Genomic DNA, 21,596 nt, shown 5'->3' with positions numbered 1-21,596 from the left:
CCCTCTTGTTCTCCAGGAAGTCCAGCAGGAGTGAGAGCTGAGGTGCCAGAGAGGGATGCCAAATTTTTGGAGGCTTGAGCCCAGCCTCTGACTCCTTCCCTACAGGCGTCTTAGGAGTCCAGCCAAGAGCTGGGGGGTCTGGGATCCTGCCTGGGGTTCACTCATTCCTGGGGCACTGGTGGGGAAGGGGAAAAGAGGGAAGAAGCAGGTATACATGTTTTGTAGGTAGACAGAAATATTTCAGATGACAATATTTCTGACAGGAAAATATCAGAGCTAATCTGAATCTGAGGTTAGAGGGAGTAAGGTATCATTGAAAATGACAAAATAAGGTTCTATGTACCTTTTTAGAGGCAGAATGGCTTGTAGGGGGGATAGGGCACTGGACTGAAAAGACCCAGGTTCAAATCTCACCTCAGAATCTTACAAGTTTTAGGACCCTGGGTAAATCACTTTCATTTCTACATACTTCAAGTATCCTCATCTGTAAAAGGAGGGTCTTGGACTCAATGGCAGTTAAGATTCCTTCTAGTTTTACAGCTGTGTTGTTATTCAGGCACATCTGACTCCCGGTGACCCCATTTTCCTGGCAGAGATAGTGGAGTGGTTTGCCATTTCCTTCTGCAGCTCATATTACAGACGAGGAAACCGAGGCAAACAGGATGAAGTGACTTGCCCAGGGTCACATACCTTAGTGGTGTCTGAGGCCAGATTCAAACTTAGGAAGTCTCCTGACTGTAGGCCCAGCACTCTATCTACTGTGTCACCTAGCTGCCCTTAGAGCTGTGATACTATGACCTAGATATCACTCCAAGTATTCCCTTAAGGGAATGGGTAGTACACAGCACAGAGTAAACACTTAATAGATGCTTGCCGACTGACTCAAGCCTCTCCCTCTCGATGGGGGTAGGGGGGTGAGGGGGAGGCCTTGTGCTCTAGGTCCATCCCTCATGTCCTGTATCATCTGGGAGCACTTCAGTTACAATGCCAGCAGGAGAGACTGACTCATAGGCTGTTAGGGCTGGAAGGTCATCTAGTCCAACCCTGTCATTAATAGAGGAGCAAACAGATCCATGGAGGGGAATGGAAGGCCTCAGTTGTCTAGGCCCTACAACTAATTCAGAGACAGGATCAGTACACGGTCCCCAGCTGTAAGTCCTGAGCTAATTGAACACTGGATTTCTTCTGTGCTGCCTTTGGTGATCCCCTATTACCCCACTCCCCACATACATACAGAGGCATAAAATATGTTTTACGTAGCTTGGCCCCTGTTCCTACCATAATCATCTGGGAACACCCTCTCCTCCTTAGGATACCCACCCGAGCCGTCACAAAAGGCCCATTCAGTCCTCTCCCCTTCCTCCAACCACCCCTCCCACAGAATGGCATTGAGGAGAAACACTGAGAAAAAAAAAATCCCAAATGATTTATTTGATGCCTTCAGACGCACCTGGTTTCTGTCTTGACTATAAAAAAGGCAATAAATGGCACTGTACATGTGATATTACACGGAAAGACTAGGGATAGGAAAAGTTCTGGGACTGGATGGATGGAAAAACATGGCTAGGAAAAATATGACCTAAAGCAATGCTTCATCTCATCCACCTGGCCCCTTACACCAGAAACAGACATACAAAGGGATGGACAGACACATACAGAGCTGCAGGGGAATAAACACTGCTTTGCCCATAGATAGGTTCCATCGGTCAGTCAAATACTGCAGGAAGCTACTGACCTCTCTGTGCTGTCTTCTGGAACCCCTTCCCCAGGATCAGAGAGCTCTAGCTATTTGGCTCCCAGTGTCCAAAGAAGGAATTCTGCCCCTTTGTCCCCAGCACAGGCAGTGAGAAAACAGAGGTCAGAAGTGGATGAGGGAGGGCAGCTGGAAGATTCCAAGTGGTCACACTATAGCCCGTAACATGAAGGACAATAAGGCGCCCAGGGCCAGGCCCAGGGAGAGGAAGAAGGCCATGACTGCACCTGCAGTCTCAGCCTCTGAGGGTTTCACTTTCCTGGGGGGAGATGGGACAAAAAGCAAGGTCACCCCAAGACTCCTGCACCAGGCAATCTCTTCTCCAGACTAAGCATCTCCTCCCCATCCCCAGAGAAATCTGACACCCCCTTCCAGACTCCGCTACACTCAGTTCTAAAACCCTTTGGACACTTCTTTCCACCCACTCTACTCAACTCTTTCAAAGATAAGTTTATCAATTCAGAATTGGAAAGGACCATCTAGTTTAATCTTCCTTTTTCAGAAGAGGGAGCTGAGGCCCAGAGAAATAAAAAGTGACTTGCCCTCTAGTAATGTTATCAGAGGTGAAATCTGGACCTAGGTCCTTGGAACTCCAAATCTAGAAATGTACACTTTATGCTCTCTCCCAGACTCGGGATAACTGTGTCCCTGGCCTCTTGGCTTGGCTTAGGCTCCTCTCCACAGGTCTTCTCCAAAATAATCCTCTTCCTTACTCCAGCACATATCCCCTCCCCACTTGGTGCCCAACTCAGGGCCCCTTGCTAGCTCTAATACACAGCCCCTTCAGCAAAGCATTCCCACTAACCCATCCCCAGCATCCTCTATGGCCTCTGCTCCATCATTCTCTCCTCTCCTCTGTACAGCCTCTTCCCTTCGTTGCTCAGGACCATGTCCTGAACGGGGCCTGTGATACCCCATTCACCTGCAACTGCACCCCGGACATCACCTATGAAATGTCCTACAGCCAACAGACTACACTTCCCAGAATCCCAAGCTGGAAGCTAGCTTACTTCCTGCCTTTGGCAACCAGAGCTGCAGAGGCTCTAGGGATATATACACTGGGGTTGCAGGTCCGATGCCAGGTGGGCAAAGAAGGGTGGGGCAGCATAGAGGTGGACACTCCCACTGGCTTAGGCCAATGACCTCTCTAAATGGTTCACCAAATTTCCCAAGCTCGGACTTTGTTGGGACCTTATCTCCCTGCACTCTGACCTTGGCACACCTAATCCTAGATGGAGGAGTCTGTCTTCCTCTAATGAGACTGAGGTTCTTGGGTGTACAGAATGAGTTTCTTCTAATCAAGCCAAGAAGAGTTAGCTTCCTCTCTCCCCCCCACATCGTGCCAAAATGAACGGTCAAAGGACCTACCGAGTCCCTGGGCCGTCCCACTGCTGGCTAAGGGCACTACCTCATAAGTCTTGTACCCAGAACCTGCCCCCCCCCCCCCATCCTCTCCATGCCCTGCCCACTCACTTGGGGCCGAAGCACATGCAGAGGCTGGCGAGGTAGCCATTGGAGAAGGCAAAGAGTACCATGAAGATGATGAACCAGGCATCATGGTGGAAGACCACAGGCAGGTTCTTCCTTGGATGAACGTTGCACAGCATAAACAACGGCACAAACACAATCCTGGCCACTACTAGGGCAGGCAGTAGCCATCGGCTCTCCTTTTTCGGCTGTGGAGAAAGGGCCCCCCAAAGGTTCTTTGTCTCGCTGCCTGCCCTATATAGCTAGGACAGTCCTTTCCTAAAGACAGGGCCCCTACACTTACCACTCATTGATTCATTCAACATTTATCAATCAATCAATGAACACTTATTAAGCTCCTGGCCTGGAGCCATAAAGATACAACTATCCCTGCCCTCTGGGAGCTACTTTCTATGGAGGTAAAAACAAAATGTACCCAATATGAGTAAAGATGGAATAACTGAGGGAGTGGGGCACTAGCAGCTGGGGGAGGTGAATCAAGGATCAGGACAGGCTCCCTGTAGGAGGTAGTAACTGAGCTGATTGAGCCTTGAAGGAAGCTGGGGATTCTAAACAGCAAAGATCAGGTAGGAAGGTGTCCTAGATACATGCAGCAGCATGTGCCACAATGTGGTCCCTGGCCCACTGACCACCCACAGGCAAGGACAGTGATCACGTGTGTGCACAGATCACACACATACAAGCACTCTATTCTGGGATGTCTCCAGGAAGTTGGACCAGAAACCCCAAACCCTAGCCCCACCCACCACACATTCCTGGGTTGGCCAGTTTCAAAGCAGGAGAGGGCAGCTGAGATCCCCTTCTCATAAATAGCTACATGCTTTATTTACTGTTCCCTTGTCAAATAAAATCCTGTGAGGACTCTTACAACATCCCCACCCCCACAAGCCCTACTTACCCACATGTAGAGAGTAGTGAGGCTTCGGCCGGCCCAGTCAAAGACATTGAAAACGAAGAAGCAGGAGACAGGAATGAAATACTTTTCTGGAAGTGAGGCAGCGAAAAAGTTTCAAATTAGGGAAGGTACAGGGTATGAGACCCAGAGTGGGGAGAGGGTGAGGTTAAGAGGCAGGACAGATTCTAGTATCAACTCTGATCTCTACATGACGTGGAACAAGTCACTGCATTCTACTAAGCTCACTGTTTCTCCAACAGTTCAATATACCCTGCTTTTTGCCTTCAGGGAGCTGATATGAGAACAGAATAAAAAGATGGGGACAGGGCGCCAAGGGTTAGGGACACCCTCCTAATCCCCCACAAATCACTGACCCATATATAAGCAGGTTTCCTGGTCTTGCCCCCACCAACCCAGTTCCTTATTCCCTCACCCTAAAGACCCTCAAATCCTAGTGAAGGTCTCTTTTTTTTACCTCCCTCACTCTCCAGTCCCTCCCCTTCCAATTCCACACCCAATCCTCCCCTGCCCACCCTGCCCACCCTGCCCTCCAGCTCTCACTCCAGTCACTGGTCCTTGCAATGGTGGACTGGACCTCAGCAGTCACAGAAGGAAACACGCCGATGGTGACGGTAAAGACAAAGCAGACAGACAATGCCAGAACCCAGATCTGGGAATTGAAAGAAAAGGGGGTGGTTTCCTCCACAGGGCACTGGAGCAGGTGGGCAGGGCTGGTGGTGGCAGTTCAGTCTCATTTTTGGATTTGTTTTGGAGGCAGGGGAGGGCTGTAGTGATGAGGACAGGGGATGACAAAAATAAAAATCTCTCTTCCCTGGACCCAGCCACGAATGACACAACATCAAAAATGGGGAAAGTCGTAGACTGAAGATGGGGGAGGAGAACAGGAAGGTCAAGGCCAAGGGGCTATGTAACAGGGATGGGAGAGGACAGGATATGGAGGCAGAGGACCCAGGCTTTCTACCCCTATCTACCTGTTTGAGGATAGCTATGATGGAAGGACTCTCATGTGTGCTGGACTGTGGCATCCCTCCTCCATTCTTGGCATCTCCTGGGGAGAAGACAAGATAAATACATGAGAAAGCCTTGAATTAGAGTAAAAATAAACTTGACCTCTTATTGTAGTGTTATATTATCATAGATTTAGAGCTGAAAAGGAATTCTGAGGACTACTACCCCCCTCCCCCGACCCCTCATTTTATAAATGAGGAAAATGAAGCCCAGGGACCTTCTCCAAGGTAACCTAGATAGTATCAGAGGTAGAATTTGAACTCAGGCCATCTGATTCCAGGGCAAGTGCTCTTTCCATTGTCTAGCATCATCTCCCAAGTGGAACCTGCTTCAAACCCTACCTCTATCCTGTGCCATCATCAAGGTCTCAGGTCACTGAGTAGAGAGAACCTGAGATGGTCCCAACAAGGATCCACAAGACAACCATTTCACAGTTCCACTTGATGCAGTCTCCATGTTCTCTGCTATTCGCTTTCCACAAAGAACCCTAAAACCTCATCTCTTGAGTTGCTAAAATGGTCTCGTCTCCTCTAGGATCCCTTCTCCAATTTATATTTCACCCCATCTCTAGGAGAGGTATTTCCTTACAGAAATACACCATTTTTCATGTGTCATATCTCAGAGAGGGAGTTCACTGTAGTGAAGAGAAAGCAGGGCTAGGTCAGAAAGTCTGGGATCTTGACTGTAGCAAGTTCCCCCTATAACACATACTAGCTCTGACTATGAGTTAATCGCTTCTCTCTAGGCCAGTTCTCTAAGGCTATACATTGCAGTATAGTTATTGATCTTAATTCATTATTACAGGGCATTTTCTCTATAAGGAATTTCCCTATTAAAATGACATGAAATCACATGAAATCCCACCCTCCAACCCCCTCCACACACACGTTTACTATGGTTTACTTCATCACAACTACTTCCTACTCAACCTCCTCTGTTCTAGTTAGAAGTCTTCTCAGTGGCCTACAAATATACCATAGGCCTATTCCTATGTGGGAAAGTGGGAAGATAATAGGATTTGGAGTCCAAGGACTTGGGGGTTCAGCGGATAGAATGCTGGACTTGGAATCACAGATCTAAACAGGTGGCAGCGAGGTACGGCAGCAGATAGAGCACCAGTCCTGGAGTCAAATCCGATCTCAGACACTTAACATTTACCAGCTGTGCAAATCACTTAACTCTTGACTGCCTTGCCCAAAACAAAACAAAAACACAAAGGCCTAAATTCAAATACCACCTCAGATACGTACTAGTTGTATAACCCCAGGCAAGTTGTTTAACATCTCTGGGTCTCAGATTCCTTATCTGTAAAAAGGGGTTTCAGGGTATTACCTCTTACATTCCTTCAAACTCTAAGATCTTTGATTCTTTAACTCCAAATGATCTAAATCATTTTCAGTGTGATATAACAATAAAAAGATAATAACCAAGCATAACTGTAATAATAAATGCTTACTGACTGCTAATACTACCCTGGGCACTAAAAGGTGCATAATATTCAAATCAAGTCAATAAACATTTATTAAACGCCTGCTATGGCACTATGCGAAGTACTGGGGATATAAAGAAAAACCAAAAAAATCCACCAATTCCTGCCTTTGAGGAGCTCCAGTCTAACAGAGGTGTCAACATACAAGCAACTATGTAAAAATGTCCTACAGACAGGATAAATTGGAGATAATCACAGAGGAAAGACACTAAGAGGTGACTAAAGTCTAGGAAAAGCTTCCTGTTTGTAGAAGGTGGGATTTTAGTTAAGACTTGTAATCAGAAGGCAAAAATGAGAAAGAAGAATCACTTCAGGCTTGAGGCATAGCCAGAGAAAATATATGGAGTTGGGAAAGGGAGATAGGGACACAGAGTTCTCCATCTAATGCCCAGAACAAGGAGGTGATGGTTCCAACCTATTCGGTTCTGGCCAGGCCATTATCTCGAGTGCCATGTTTAACTCCAGGCACTCTATTTTAAGGAAGAGATAAACAAGCTGGAGTGTATCCAGGACAGGATGGTTGAGAGGAAAGGAGAACATACTTTACAAGGATCAGTCGATAGCCTGAAGAAGGTAAAACTGAGAGGCAACAGAGGATAGCTATCTCCAATGATGTAAAGAGCTAGACTTGTTCTGTTTGAACTCGAAGGGCAGGAACTGGGAGCAGTGGATGAATGTCATTGTCAGTTTTGGATCTTATGCCAGGGAAAGCTTCCTGACAATCAGAGCTATTTGAAAATAGCATAGGAGGCTCAGGATCATTCACTGGATGAGGACTTCTTAGGTCATCGAGTGCTCATTTTTCAGATGTGAGTACTAACTGGGTAAAGTAGGGAGTGGTGTGGAGGGGATTCTTGGACAAGGATGGGTTGGACTAACCGCCAGGTGAAGTCCCTTCTAGTTCTTGGATTCCTTGCTTTTGTGAACTTAGGCAAGTCCCTCCTTTCTGGGCGTCTGATTCCCCCCAGAAGTAAATCGAAGACAGTAACACTATCCAAGAGGAAGTGTGGGTTAGTGCAGAGGTGTCAGATTTGCAGGACCTCCACAAAATTCCTGAGTGAGCCAGAACCAGATGAAAATGTAATTGATGAATGTTAAACAAAATAAACTGAAAAATACAATGCAACACAGATAATGTTAATTTGTGGTTTTCTAAGTCAATGATCAAGTTTCTGTTTGAGTTGACTCCATTGGCTTGGAAGATTAAAAAGCCAACCTTGAAGTCAAGAAGATCCAAGTTAAAGTCCTACTTATACCTGACCCATAATGATTGTGTGACCTTCAGGGCTAGTTCCTTTCATCTCTTCATGCCTCAGGTGAAACACCTCTAAGATGGTAATTTTCTAAGCAAGAATGGATCTGCTTTTGGTAAAGGAATTTCCTCACCAGAACACTGTTGCAATCACAGATGGTGTCCAAAAAAATACTACTTTTCACTGTGGTGGTGAGGAAATCACTCTTCTGACCTTTGAAATGCTATACAAGGGTCAGTGGGGATGCCTGGGTCCTTCCCCCAGCTCCATGAGTCCAAAGGATGTTTCTCTGGTACTGTTGGGCCCCCTGCACATCTCGGTTTTCACCATCCTCATGGTTCTCATCAAGGATAACTTTGGCAAGGTGATGCTAGCTGAGAAAACTGAGTCTCTGAGGAGCTGTTTGCCATTAAGATCCTAGAGAAGGATATGATGGTGCAGGAAGCAGAATAAAGAAGCCCATCCTGGCCCTGGGGGAGTTGCAGGTGCGTGGCAGCTACACTCCCTTCCATTTTTTAGGTTACCAGACTATACTTTATGATGGAGTACATGACAGGTGGGTGGGGACCTCCTATACCACATTTCAGCAGCTGGGCAGCTCCAGATTTCATTCATTCCTGATGAATGTAAATTCAGCAGTTGGACAAGTTTTACAGGGACATCATGTACCACATTCAGCATCTGGGGAGTTCCTGTTTGGGGAAACTGCCATTGGCCTCATCTTCCATATAACCAGGGCATCATCTACAGGAACCTGAAAAGCTAGATAATGTGATCCTGGACAGACAGATGCATCAAGATCATAAGCTTTTTTTTTTTTTTTGCATGTGCAAGGAGAACATGTCCCCTGGGATCATGATCTGGACCTTCTGTGTGACCTTGGACTATGCTGTCCCTAAAATCATCTCCTACCCGTCCTATGGGAAGTCAGTGAACTGGTGGTCCTTTGGAGTCCTGCTGGAGGAGATGCAGGTGGGATGGCCTCCATTTGATGGAGAGAATGAAGGCCAGCACGAGGCAGATGGTCACCTACCCAAAAACATTGTCCCAGGACGCAGAAGCAATGTGCCAGGGTTTCCTCAGTAAACACTCAGGGAAGCGTATGGGTTCTGGACCTGATGAGGCAGCCGCTATCCATGTACAAGGCTTCTTCTGTTGAACTGATTAGCAGAATACCTTGAGAGGCTAGGGATCACCCTTCCCTTTGAGCCATGACTGTGTGGCTGAAGTGGCGAGTGTGAGAATTTTGACAAATTCTTTACTTCTTCGGGCCCTAATGCTGAATCCACCTGAAGGCCGGGTCCTGGCTAACACTGATCAGGTTGATTCCTGGGGTTTCGTCTATTCCATCAATTCCAACTTTGTATATCCAGATACCTGAGTGATCTCCACTCCTGGGGCTGATGGCAGCCTGATACCTGTCCTGTGAGCACACCTTGTTGAACCCAGATCCTTCTGCGGCTGAGGGAGGGCCCTCAGAGGGTGGAACTGAGGAGGCAGTTTTCAGATCTTTATATTCTCCTCTTCCCTGCCCCCAATACACACACACTCTTTTCCTACCAGGGATTTGCATCCTGCATACCCTGCCTCATCCTATTCTACTTCTCTAATTCTAGTTTCCCACCAATGTTCTAGTATTTCCCCCCCAGTTCTAGCTTCTGTCTATTCTTCAACTGTGATCCACCCTTATTGCCTTGCTCCTGGGCCCCAGGGAGTAGACAGAGATGCTCCCCACCTCCCCCCAACCCTGGAGCCCAACTTCCAGATCTACCCAGTCTTTCCTCCTCCCCCTCCTCAACAGCCAGTGTTCTGGAACTTGCCTTCTCTCCCAACCATGGCTCAACTTCCTGCTGCCATGTATGACTCAAGTCTCAGCTTTCATGGAGCCCTGAATTCACCTCTTGGGGCCCTTAAGGCCTCTTTCATTCACACATGTCTGTTCCCCCCACCTCTCCCGGCTGGGGAATAAAGTTGGGGTGTGATGTTGAAAAATAAATAAAATGCTACATAACTGAGTACTATTATTATAATTCCTGTCTCTCCTCATTCAGTTTCTTTAGCTGAGGCCCTCCATCCTTCCTTCCTTCCTCCCACTAAACCCTACCAATCTTTTAAGCTTGACCTATTCCCAGAGGCCTCAGAAGACAATACAATCACAATCACCTCTTAGGAGTCCCATTTTTTAAAAAAATAAGTCCCATCTTACAGAGAGAACCCTGCTAAGGGAGGGTCAGGGTACGTGCAAAGTTTAGACAACACAAGATCCCTTCCCTCATGAAGGTACAGTCTAGCACAGGGATGTATCAGGTACACAAAATGTAGTCATTCACAATTTTACATGATAAGTCCATGCAACAGAGGGCTCATAAAATAAAAGTGTTGTGTGATTTTGGGGTGAAGGTGGCACTCTGGTGAAAGGAAGACTTTTGGAGGAGAAAGCATTTGCGTTGAACCTTACGAGATGGGTCCTCTTCTGAAGACTTCTTGCATGGACAGTCAGAACCTTGCAATTTTCAGCATGTAATTGTTTTTCCTAAGTTATTTTGCCTCTGTTAAATCTGTGTTCCCAGGTGGGATATAAGTTCCTTAAGGGCAGGCATTGTATCTTGTATATTTCCTCACAGCAGCTAGCCCAGAGATCATATCTAGGTTTGGGGGGTTTTTTGGTTCATTTGTTTTTAAGATCGGTTTCTCAATCTTGTCTAGGTTGTAGATACAGCAACCACTTACAGGCCTACCCCAACCGTTCTTCTGTTGTTTCAAGCATGGTCTGACTTGCACTCCTTTGGGCAGTGTGATGCAACTCCCCACCACCACACTCTCCCTAAGGACCTACCATATTGGTAGTACTTATGGCAGATACCAGACTGGGCTTTGCCCTACTGCAACTCAGCACTCAAGCTCAGCTAATCCACCAGCCTCAGTCTCCCTTGGAGCACAGAATGTAGCCATGTGCCACCTTACCCAATCATATTTTATATTTCTTCTGAATCACATAGCCTAGAAGCCACATTTTTTTTTCTGTATCCTTCACACTACCTAGCACATAAAAGACTTCTCTCTTCCTCCTTTGAGTATTATTTCCTCAGAGTAGCCTCCCTCCCCACTCTTCTGGGGCCCCAATACCTTTTCGAATCAAATCCATTTTGGTTTCTTGCTCCCCAAGAGCCTCCATCTTTGCTTGTTGGTAATATTGGTAGAATTTCTGGCAGGGAAAAAGAAAGAGAAGGGACACCTCAGACTGAGATTCTTCTCCCCAAGTTCTATTCTTAGGATTGCAGATCTTAGACCTTGATCTACTCCAACTCCTTTATTTTATGTTTTTTTAGGGGGAGAAGGAATAAGACTTTATTTACATGCATGAGCATTGAAAAATAAACCAACATGACCAATGACCCATATGCCTTCTCTGTCCCTCCCCAAACCTGGAGGAGCTGGAGAGTAGTAATCCAAAGAGGAGGGAAGCAACACCATAAGAGCCCTTGAACTGCAGGGGCAAGGGTGGAAGGAGGGTAAACTCCTTTTCCTCAGGTCCCAAGGTAGGGAAAGGTCTTTGGGATACTTTGTCTGCTGGACAATTACTTTGAAAGGAAGGACATAGTACACAGATGTCAAACTCATAGTCCAAATCAAAAGAAAACATAATAAAACAAAATAAATAAATAACATAGATTTTATTAATTTGTGACTTTCTAAGCCAAAAATATACAGCTGGCAGAGGTCCTCTCTATCTGACACCACTGACTTAAAAGCAGAAGGGGCTTTCTGAAGTACTAAAAGGAGAATTGTATGTGCATGGATTTCTTTTTTGGGGGGGAGGGGTAGTTCTAGGAAGAAAGACAAAGGGACCTAGGCAGCTCTAACTCCCACATTTTATAGGCAGCATTGGGTCTGAAGTCAGGAAAACCTGAGTTTATATCCAGCCTCAGATACCTATTGGCTGTGTGACTCTGGGCAAGTCACTTAACCTGTTTGCCTCAGTTTCCTCATCTGTAAAATGGGGATAATAATAACATCCATCTCCCAGGAGTTTTGTGAAGATAACATTTGTGTATTCGTAAAGCACTTTGCAAACCTTAAAACAATGTACACAAGTTAACTATTTATTTTTACCATCACCACCACTACTACACATCAGAAAACTGATCCCCAGTGAGAAAAGTGATTTATTCATGTGGCAAAGCAAGTATTTCCAACCCAGGTGGCTAGATTCCAAACCCAGCTCCTTTTCTACTAGGTGCTCTTTTCCCCTCCCCCCAGGACAGACTTCCTCCCTTTATCTTACCAGGCGAGGCAGGGCCAAGTAGCAGAAGATAGAAATCACAATGACCCCACAGGCAGTGATAAAGTATCCAAAAGCACTTTGTGACAGTTCTGAACCACCTAGGGAGGCAGAGGGAAAGGAAATTACTCCCACAGGAGATGAGAAAAGGGATCCCTGCAGGGCCTCCATCCTTATCCCATCCTCTAGGGCCATTTCCCCTCCCCTTCACCCCTAGGTAGTCATTAAAGAAGTGTGAAGAACTCACTGGCAATGGCGCAGATCATGGCCACAGCAGCGAAGGTTCCAGCCAGGCCCTGGCCGCTCATGATGGGCACTGTGTAGCTGGCAGGCAGGAGGCCAGCCAGGCCAAACAGACTGCCCTGGAGAATGGCTCCAAATGCTAAGGAGAACACAGGAGATGGTATAAGGGAAGGGGATGGAAAGCAGTCAGCCTGGTGAGACGAGAGGAAGTAAGAAGAGGAAGAGCTTCCTGAGAGCAGGGGTGGCCTTTCTTTCTCTAGCACTTAGCACGTCGTCTGCTTAGTAAATATTTCATGAACTCAGCTGAATAGTAGACAGAGGACTGGGGGAAAACAAGTAAGTCCCAGAAGGTTGTTACAAGGTGTGGTGAAGACTGGAGGACAGAGAGAAGGCCACTGGCCACTTCGGAAATATTCTCTCAAGGAGGGAGGGCAAGGCAAACACATCTTCATTTCCTATGAGACTGCCCCAATGTTCTCCACTATGTCCTAGAACTGACTATCTTGACCTTTGCACTCTGGTCTTTCAAATTCCTTTTAAGTGTAATTGTCACCTTTAGAAATTAAACTCCTGAAGAGTAGAGAGGTAGAGAGAGAGAGAGAGAGAGAGAGAGAGAGAGAGAGAGAGAGTGTGTGTGTGTGTGTGTGTGTGTGTGTGTGTGTGTTTGCATTCCCAGGACTTAGCACAGAGGCCAACACAACTTCAGTAAGTACTTAATAAATGCTTGCTGACTGACTGTTTCTCCCAGGCTGGGAGGACAAGGAGGCCCCAATTCAAATAGATGGGAAAATGAAGATATAACATGGGGGAATGGATAGAGTGCCAGCCCTGGAGTCAGGAGGATGATCTGAGTCCAAATCTAACCTCAGAAACTTACTAGTTGTGTGACCCTGGACAAATCACTTAACTCTGTCTGCCTCAGTTTCCTCATCTGTAAAATGAGCTGGAGAAGGAAATGGCAAACCACTCTAGTGTCTTTGCCAAGAAAAACCCATGTGGGGTCACGGAGAGTCAGACACAACTGAAACAATTCAGCAACAACACACAGAAGGGAGTGAGCCAAAATGCCTGGTTAAAAATACTCCTTTCCCCAGGGTCTGCTTTGCAAAGAGAAATAGGTGCTGTGGAGTTCAGCTCTGGGGATTCCAGTGAGTTCTGGCCTCCTTCTGCCCATACCACTTCTCACCCATTTCTGCACTGTGTCCTCTCCAGCTCACCTCTAATGTATCTTCTTCTTGAGGACAGGACTATGTTGCTTGATAGCATCCCAGGGCTTGGCACATTCCAGTAGGCCTTTCATAGACATTCTACCTATCTATCTATTCATTCACCTATCTATCTCTGTATGGAACAGGAAATGAAGAGATATTAACCAAGAGGGAGGGAGGAAAATCCAAGGTGAGAAAGTCCCCTATGGCTCTCTGTCAATCCCCAGAGAACTCACAGTTGATGATAACAATCTTGACCATGGTAATAGTGAAGAAAGGCATGGGATCAAGGTCCACTTTCACCAGGACAGCTGTCAGGCCAAACATCAGCAAGATGGCCACCAGACTGCCCAAGATCCTCAGGGCCTGAGGGATCCTGCACAAAGAAGAGAGGAAGGAGTGTGGGTCAAATCCACATGCCCTCTCCCCAAAGCTGAGACAGAGGAATCCCTGGTCTACAGTCTCTCCTAGGGGAGGAGTGAGGAAGAAGGGGATAGAAAGGATTCAGGACAAGTTAGGCAGGAAAGAAATGGGTGTGGAATAAGTTCAGAGAATTTCAAGCTGGAGGCACCCCTTGGAGATCACTAAGCAGATCACAAAGACTCCTATTCAGATCCTCCCTCAGATACACATACATTGAGTCGTTTAAAACTCTTTGATCCTCAATTTCCCCCATACTGAAAATAGGGATAAAATAACTCCTACCTCACAGGGTTCTTGTAAAGATTAAATGAAATAATGTAGGTAAGGCATTTTGTAAACCTTAAACCATTCTATAAATGGGAATGATTGATTCCAAACCCTTCATTTTACTAAAACAAAAAAAAAATCTTATTGATATATATGTATCTTTACATTGAGGAGGGGAGGGGCACGGTGGCAAATCTGTGTAAAATTTTTTGGCCCTCCCTTTATACCAGAGAAGAAACCTGAATTACTATGGTATTAAAACATAAAGTATATTGATTATTACCCAATACTATACATATGTTATGCACTTCTGAGTTTCTAAACTTTTTCTGTGTTGTCTGCTGGCCTTTGCATGTCCTTGTGACTTCCACAAAACTTCCCCCAAATTCCCATTTAATTTTTTTATGTCAACCTATACTATAATGAAACCATGATGGGGAGAAGTTGTCATCTAGAAGGGATAATTTGTAATTTATCTTTATATCATAATCACTTCTGGGGAAAAGAAAAATTCTCTCACCCCCTTCTAAGACGGAACCCTCTCTTGCAACAAAATAAAACAACTGAACAAAAAAATCCAACAAAATAGCAGCACCGTTGGATAAGATACACAACATTCTGCCCTAAAAGCTTCACACCTTCTCTGCTGACCCATAGGAAACTGAAAGGGTGATGATGGATGTCAGAAGACGCGGGCCAAAATCTCAGAGCTGCTACTTGATCTGTGTGAGTCTGGGCAGGTCATAGGGCAGTAGGGAAAGGACATTAGTCATGGAAGGGTTCAATTACCTCTGATGTAGGAAAGAGTTGAGACAGGTAAAGACCAGTAGAGGAAGCATGGCACATATGGTCATTACATTGTTGAAAATGGAGTCTAGGAAACTGGGCTTCAGTGCGGGCGATGATGTGGTAGCAAGGAGGTCCCTGTTTACCTCCGTCAAGGCAGCTGAGCTATTCTGGGGTGGGCCCAGGCGGCTTCTGAAGTACTGAGGAGAGAGGAAGACAGTGAGAAATACTCAACAGATACTAAGGTACTTGGGTGCCTGTGGACCCATTAACAAATGTAAACTCTCAGAATATTCACAACAGACTGAATGCAGAAGCAGAGGAGACTCCAGCTGTTTTCTAGTATGCCAGACAAGACTGAAATTTGCAAAAAATATGTAAAATAAAATGCTACTCTGTTCACTAATTTTTTTTAAAAAAGGAAGCCATATTGGTCCCAAGGTCATCTTAGAAACAAAGAAGTTCTATATTTCTACTGTATATATATATATATATATATATATACGTATGTACAGCATCTATCTCTAGATGTATCTATATCTAGAAAGAATATTGGATTTGGAATCGGGGAAGACCTGACACAAAGTCCCAACTCTGTCACTTACTACCCTGGTGACCCCAAGAGTGACTTCTCTGGGCCTCAGTTTCCTCATGTCTAAAATGAGGAGACTGCTTGAAGTGTATGATCCTATATTCCTTAGAAGGCTCTTCATCTACCTACATGGTTATTCCTTTCACTAGTACAGATTATAATCCACCCGTGCCTTCTTGGTTCTTGCTCCTGTTTTCCCAGAAACCCTTCTAAGATGATCCACCCAACATGGAGGGGTGGCCTTACTCTCAGTTAACAAGGAGGTATGCTTCATTTCTTTTATTAGTGTATCCAGACTCATACTGGGCTTTGGGCATGCATCTGAGTACCAACAGTTGACACCTGGGCTGTTTTTCTCTTTCCATGGAAAACATATTTCCGTATTAGCCATGTTGCCAAAAAAAAGAAAGAAAGAAAGAAAAAAGGCAAGAAAAACAAAGAAACACAGTCTAGCAAGTCTGGCAGTCTAGACAGATGGTGAGGTATGGAGTGAGAAGCTGAGTCAGGAAGACTTGGGTTCCAATCCCACCCTCTGACACATACAGGCTGTGTGACCCTGGGGGCAAGCCACCTCAGCTCCAAGTGCCCAGGCAGCTCTCTAAGACTGAGTTACTGGATCTGCAAGGGTGGAGAAAGAGTCCTATAATCAATGAATCACAGGTCCAGTTTAAAAAAAAAAAAAAAGACAGTAGAGAAGTTATAAGACTCTCAACATCATCTCCTTTTCTAATGTCTTCTCCATAGTTAGACAAGGACACATGGAACCCTACTGTCTTTTCATCTGCTGCAGAGGAACAAACAATTGAAATTAGTTACACTCTCAGGTGAGCGGACTTGCCCCAGGTCACAGGTCACACACACAGCAAGTAAGTGTCAAAGGTGGAATTTAAATCCCAGTCTCAGGAAGATTCTGAACTACTGCAGCATGTGACTTTGTGCTTGGCCACAGCTAATGCAGCTGGCGATGAGTCTCCTGGAAGGGATCTAGGCTGGTCATTGGACAAAAAGTACAGTCTATCACCCAGAGTGAACTCAAATCAGCTTTTTCCAAGGCAGTAGAGCATATCAGAACTGGAAGAACCTAGGGGTCACCGCCACATCAGCATGAGACTGCAGAGGACATTAGAGAAAAATGTACTTCCCCATTCACAGAAATACAATACTTGGAAAGCACCTTAAAGTGACCATAGAGGTCAGGGACTCTTCACTTTTTGTGTGTCATGAACCCCTTTGGCAATCTGGTGAATCCCATCCTATCTTTTCAGGAGAATGTTTTTGAAATGCATAAAACAAAATACATAGGATTACAAAGGAAAATGATAACATTGAAACACAGCCATCCAAATATATATTTAAAAAATGCAGAGAGCCCAGGTTAAGAATCTCTAATCTAAGGAGTAACTAGGTAGCACGGTGGATAGAACACTGGCCCTGGGGTCAGGAGGGCCTGAGTTCAAATTCAGCCTCAGACACTTATTAATTGAGTTACCCTGTGCAAGTCATTTAACTCTGAATGTTTCCCCCTGCCCCACTCCACCAAAAAAGAATCTCTGATCTAGTCTAAGAAGTTACTCATTTTTGGAGGAGACAACCAAGGCTTTGAGATGGAGTAACTTGATCAAATTCTGATATCAGTGTCAAGGCTAGAACTTAAGTCACCATATTCCCATGTCCAGGGTATTCTCCACCACCCCATTAACACTGCTTCTTGCTCCTCCCCTCCCAGTGGACAGAAAAACTTCCTTCTTCCCAGGATGAATATGTCACCTATCCATATCCTCAAATCATATCCTCTGGCATCTCCTCTAAGTACCTTACTGTACACTGATTTCCCATGGTGCCCCTAGGGAAGGTGCCCGACCTCTGGCCCTTGCCAAGTGGTCTACCATTTTCCCCCTCTCCTAAGTCTCACCATGGTAGCAGTCATAAAGAAATTCCATGGCAGCAGGGTGCCCAGCCCCAGCACGAAAAAGATAAGCCATACCGCCTTGTACCTGGAGGAAGAGAGAGGAAAGGCACATAGGATGGATGAGTGGGATGCCCCAGCTTCAGTCTCTAAAAGGATACTCTCTCTGGAGCCTACCCCTCACTCCTCATTTCACCCCCAGCTCCCTCCAATCCACTGTGACTCTGAGCAAACCCTTTACTTGGCCCCTCCTAAGGTGCCCCCTCCCAAGGAACAAGGGGTGAGGAGTGCCCCCTTCCTGCCTCCCATAGATAGGGATGAAGACTAAAAAGAAATAAAGATTGAGCCTTTATTGTCCCTCGTGGACAAGGATAAAGATATGAAGATGAAGATATAAAGAGGGAACTCTTCCTGGCTTTTGTGGAAGGGAAATGTAAAGAAATAATGTTTGAAAAAGCACTTGGACAGCTTTTTTGAGGAGTCTAATGGGACTCTGGAGAACTCTACCTCCGGTATGTTCAGAAGGGAAGGTGTTCCATGAAATGCACCCTGCCTACCACCTGTGTCTTCCACCTGCTCTGTCTCTATCTGCCTAGGCACAGGAAGCTGCTGGAGAGACAGTCTTAGGCTCAGGGAAAGACAAGTTTCTGCCAAGGGATAAACACAGGGCTGACACTATACCTGTACCTAGGTTCCCAGCCTCCATTGATCCATAGGGACCTTAAAGGCTGGGAACTCCAGTTCAATCCCATACAGTTCAACAGAGAAGAGGGGAGGGGAGGAATGAAGAGTAGGGAAGCAAGAAAACAAAATACACAGCCAATATCCCTCCTTTCCCTTTCATCTGGAAATTGTTATGCTGCTGCCTGTTGGGGGCAGAAAGGAAGGGGAATGTCTAAGGTTCCCTAAAAGATGTAAAATCAGGGAAACCAAGTTCCCTGGTGCTGCTGCCTGGCCCTTTCAGGAAACGGTGGGTGGGAGAAATGAACTCCGGAGGCCAGCGTGTGTATGTATGTGTGGGTATGTTTGCCTTCTGCTCCAGACAGAACTGGCTTTGTTGGTCACAGTCCCTCGGGTGGGACCATGGGTGTCAGGCAACAGGATGTCACCCAGGTTAAACACAGTTAATCGTTAGGGTTTTCCTTGTTTATGGGGGAAGGGAGGAAGGAGCCATTTCCCAACCCACGTTAGGGCTGTAATACTTCCCACCACCCACCCCCATATCAACCACTGTCTGGAACAGGCTGAACCACAGGGCTAGGGTTGGGATCATGGCTAGAATCCCAAGGGAAAAAAGCCTGAGTTATTTCCCTAACCAAGAGGCAGGAAGACTGAGCTTGGAAGCTAAGAAAGCCAAGCAGGATGATGGGGTGAGAGAGAATCATAGGTTCTTGATGGTATATGGGATGGATAGCAGAGGAAAGATGAATCTCCCAAAAGGTGAGAGTGAATGATCAGAGATGGATCACGGGGCACTGTGACAGGTATATTGGGGGCAGGGATGTAAAAAGTGGGATAGGAAATGAGATTAGGACAAGAAGGAGACCAAAAAAGTGAAGGAAGGCTAGAGACAGAGGTACGGAGAGAAGGTGACAAGGGAAAGAGTGAGTAAAGGATAAGACAGGGGAAGGGAGACATGAATCCAGAGAGGGGGAAAAAAAGTGAGGGCAAGACTCCTACTGGGGTCATCCGAGGAAGAGGTCCCAGAGAAAGAAGGGTGGTGATGGTAGGAGTGACAAAGTTTTCCAGATGTGCTGGCAAGGGAGAGACTGGAGTTGCCAAATATCCTTCCCCATGGGGAGAGGCTGGAAGCCAAGGCTGGCTAGCTAAGGGGAGCCAGCAGCAGGGTGGAAACAGTGATGGAATGGAAGGAGGCCCCGGCTATCCTGCATAGCCTCCCACTGACCAAGCACCCAGCAAACAGCTCAGATGTGGATTTCCTCCTCATTCGCTTGTCTGAGCCTGACTCACAAGTGTTCAGCAGGAAGGGCTAGTAGAGAGGGGGTCCTGAGAGTTACGCTACTACCCCTTCCCCCAGCTCCACAGGCAGAGACCTCTCTTTGGGCCCTCTATGCTTCCTCTTCCTGCCCCCAACTTCCACCCCTACCAGAAACCTTCCCGACCTTCAGGACTCCGTCATACCTGTCCTGTGGCTTGTGACCAGTCGTCATGGCAGTGCTGCTCCTGGCTCCAAGTGTCTTCCAGCTCTGTCAATCTGGGGGTCCTTGGAGGGGGAAGGGACATGGTTGGCATACGTCCCTTTCCCTCCCCACCCCAGACCCTTCTTTATCCCATAGTGGCCGAGTACTAGGTCAAATCCTAACTTTACTCTTTTGTTGGAGTTATCCTTGTCTGAACCCCTCCCCACCTCCCAAAGGGACCCCAGCATGCCTCCATTTACTCCCCTTCAAAAGGGAACCTGACCCCAGAACAGCCAAGACAGCCACCAAAGGAAACAGAGTCTGGGGAGCTCGCCCTCCTTCCCCCACCCACCCACCTCCTTCCCTAGCTGTGGCAATACCTGGTTCCCCGCCACTGCCACTGCTATTTTTATCCAGCTCTGGAGCAGTCTGTAGCCGGGAAACAGGAGAGGAGGAAGCAGAAGGGAGGGGGTAATTGGAAGGCAAAGAGAGAGAAGAGACAGACCAGAAAAGAGGAGACCAGAAGGGTAGCAGCAAGCGACCAGGGAAGATAGGAGACTGAGGGAAGGGAAGCAAAATAGAGAAGAGGGAGGGAGGGAGGGACAGATAGGGGAGTGAAGAAAGGGGCAGAGGGAAGGTACAAAACAGACAGAGGAGGGGAAAGCTAAAGGACAAAGAAGGACGAGAAGAAACAGCCACCCCAATCTCCTGTCAGAGGGACTTGGCCCCAGTCCCTAAAGATCCTTTGCAAGGAGGTGGAGGGGGGTGGTAAGAGGGTATGGGCATGGGCTCCTAGGCTGAGGCTTCCATAAGCCTCTCCTTCCCATGCCAGTTCCCATCTAAATTTCTGATTTCCCAGTATTATTTTCTAGCACCGATCTTCCTCCCATCCCCCCAACCCCCACCCCAGCCTTAGGGCTTGTACATCCCCATTCCTGAGATTTTCTCCCAAACAAAAACACTTTCCAATCAATACATTTCATGAATGCCTTAATTACCCTCTAGACCCTAAAACCCTTACTCTATCATGTTGTCCTGCCTCAGAAAATCTTCAGAAAATTGGGTTTTTCCTCCACCCCCACCTGTCCCCTGCTGCTCTCTGTTTCTTTGTGAGTCAGGCCCCCTCTCCCCTTCCTCTTTCTCCCACAGCTTTAGGAGATGAAGGGGAAGAAGTAGTAGTAATGGGGGGAGGGGGGAGTATCACAGCTCTTTTGAGCCTAAAAACCCTCTCCCTCTGCCTTATAGCTTGCTTTCCCCTCCTCCACCACCCAGGGATGAACAGGTGGCAGCAGGGGGCACAGGCCCATTAACTGGCTTCTGGGGAAACCATGTGTGAGGGTCAGATTCTGAGGTCCAGATCAGACTGTCCTGAGGAGCATCTCCTTCCCCCTGCTGGGCACACACCTGAGGTGGGAGCCTGGGATCGGCAGCTTTGCTCTCCCTTCTGGATAAGTCTCGTGTTCAGGATGTCTGAAGAAAGGCCTTTCTCAGCTGGGCCAGAGCAGACTCACTTAGCCTAATATGGAAAAGGGAAGGAGAAAACAAGTTACAAGGCCCCTTTCTTGGAAGATTAGGTGTGCAGAAGAGATAAATAACTTGTGTAGAAGAGATAAGGACTCTTTCTGACTTTCCTCAGGAGAGATAAAGGGGACAACCTTTGTAAGGCAAATACATGTAACCCCTTCAATAAGGGTTACAGTCAATCCGGTCAATAATCATTTATTAAACACCTATTATGTGCCAGGAACTTTACTAAGCACTGGGGACAAAAAGGTAAAAGACAGTCCTTGCTCTCAAGATGTTTACCATCTAAAGGTGGCATGGATAGAAGGGGGTGCAAT

The 21,596-nt window shown here is 46.6% G+C and overlaps 1 protein-coding gene across 6 annotated transcripts in view; it reads right to left on the bottom strand.

Annotated features, from left to right (window-relative positions):
• Positions 1 to 1,402: 1,402 nt before the first annotated feature.
• SLC29A1 (solute carrier family 29 member 1 (Augustine blood group)) overlaps positions 1,403 to 21,596 on the bottom strand; it is a 30,411-nt gene continuing 10,217 nt past the window's right edge. For 2 of the 6 annotated variants that reach the window (XM_072642301.1, XM_072642300.1), the window contains exons 2-15: positions 21,160 to 21,271; positions 19,757 to 19,838; positions 17,621 to 17,702; positions 15,120 to 15,316; positions 13,877 to 14,016; positions 12,437 to 12,571; positions 12,193 to 12,290; positions 11,034 to 11,112; positions 7,534 to 7,707; positions 5,129 to 5,205; positions 4,698 to 4,806; positions 4,140 to 4,225; positions 3,227 to 3,429; positions 1,403 to 2,012 (exon numbers count right to left, since the gene is read on the bottom strand). In XM_072642301.1, coding sequence (XP_072498402.1) covers positions 1,901 to 2,012; positions 3,227 to 3,429; positions 4,140 to 4,225; positions 4,698 to 4,806; positions 5,129 to 5,205; positions 7,534 to 7,707; positions 11,034 to 11,112; positions 12,193 to 12,290; positions 12,437 to 12,571; positions 13,877 to 14,016; positions 15,120 to 15,316; positions 17,621 to 17,702; positions 19,757 to 19,785 — 1,521 coding nt within the window. In that variant the 5' untranslated portion in view covers positions 19,786 to 19,838; positions 21,160 to 21,271 and the 3' untranslated portion in view covers positions 1,403 to 1,900. Of the gene's footprint in view, positions 2,013 to 3,226; positions 3,430 to 4,139; positions 4,226 to 4,697; positions 4,807 to 5,128; positions 5,206 to 7,533; positions 7,708 to 11,033; positions 11,113 to 12,192; positions 12,291 to 12,436; positions 12,572 to 13,876; positions 14,017 to 15,119; positions 15,317 to 17,620; positions 17,703 to 19,756; positions 19,839 to 20,135; positions 20,326 to 21,159; positions 21,272 to 21,596 lie in introns of those variants that run through there. The other 4 variants (XM_072642304.1, XM_072642303.1, XM_072642302.1 and 1 more) reach the window with 3 other exon arrangements.

Source organism: Notamacropus eugenii, chromosome 2, assembly GCF_028372415.1.
Source record: "Notamacropus eugenii isolate mMacEug1 chromosome 2, mMacEug1.pri_v2, whole genome shotgun sequence".
NCBI classification, from domain to species: Eukaryota; Metazoa; Chordata; class Mammalia; order Diprotodontia; family Macropodidae; genus Notamacropus; species Notamacropus eugenii.
Note: the sequence above shows the minus strand (reverse complement) of the source record. Positions and strands in the feature narration are given on the sequence as shown.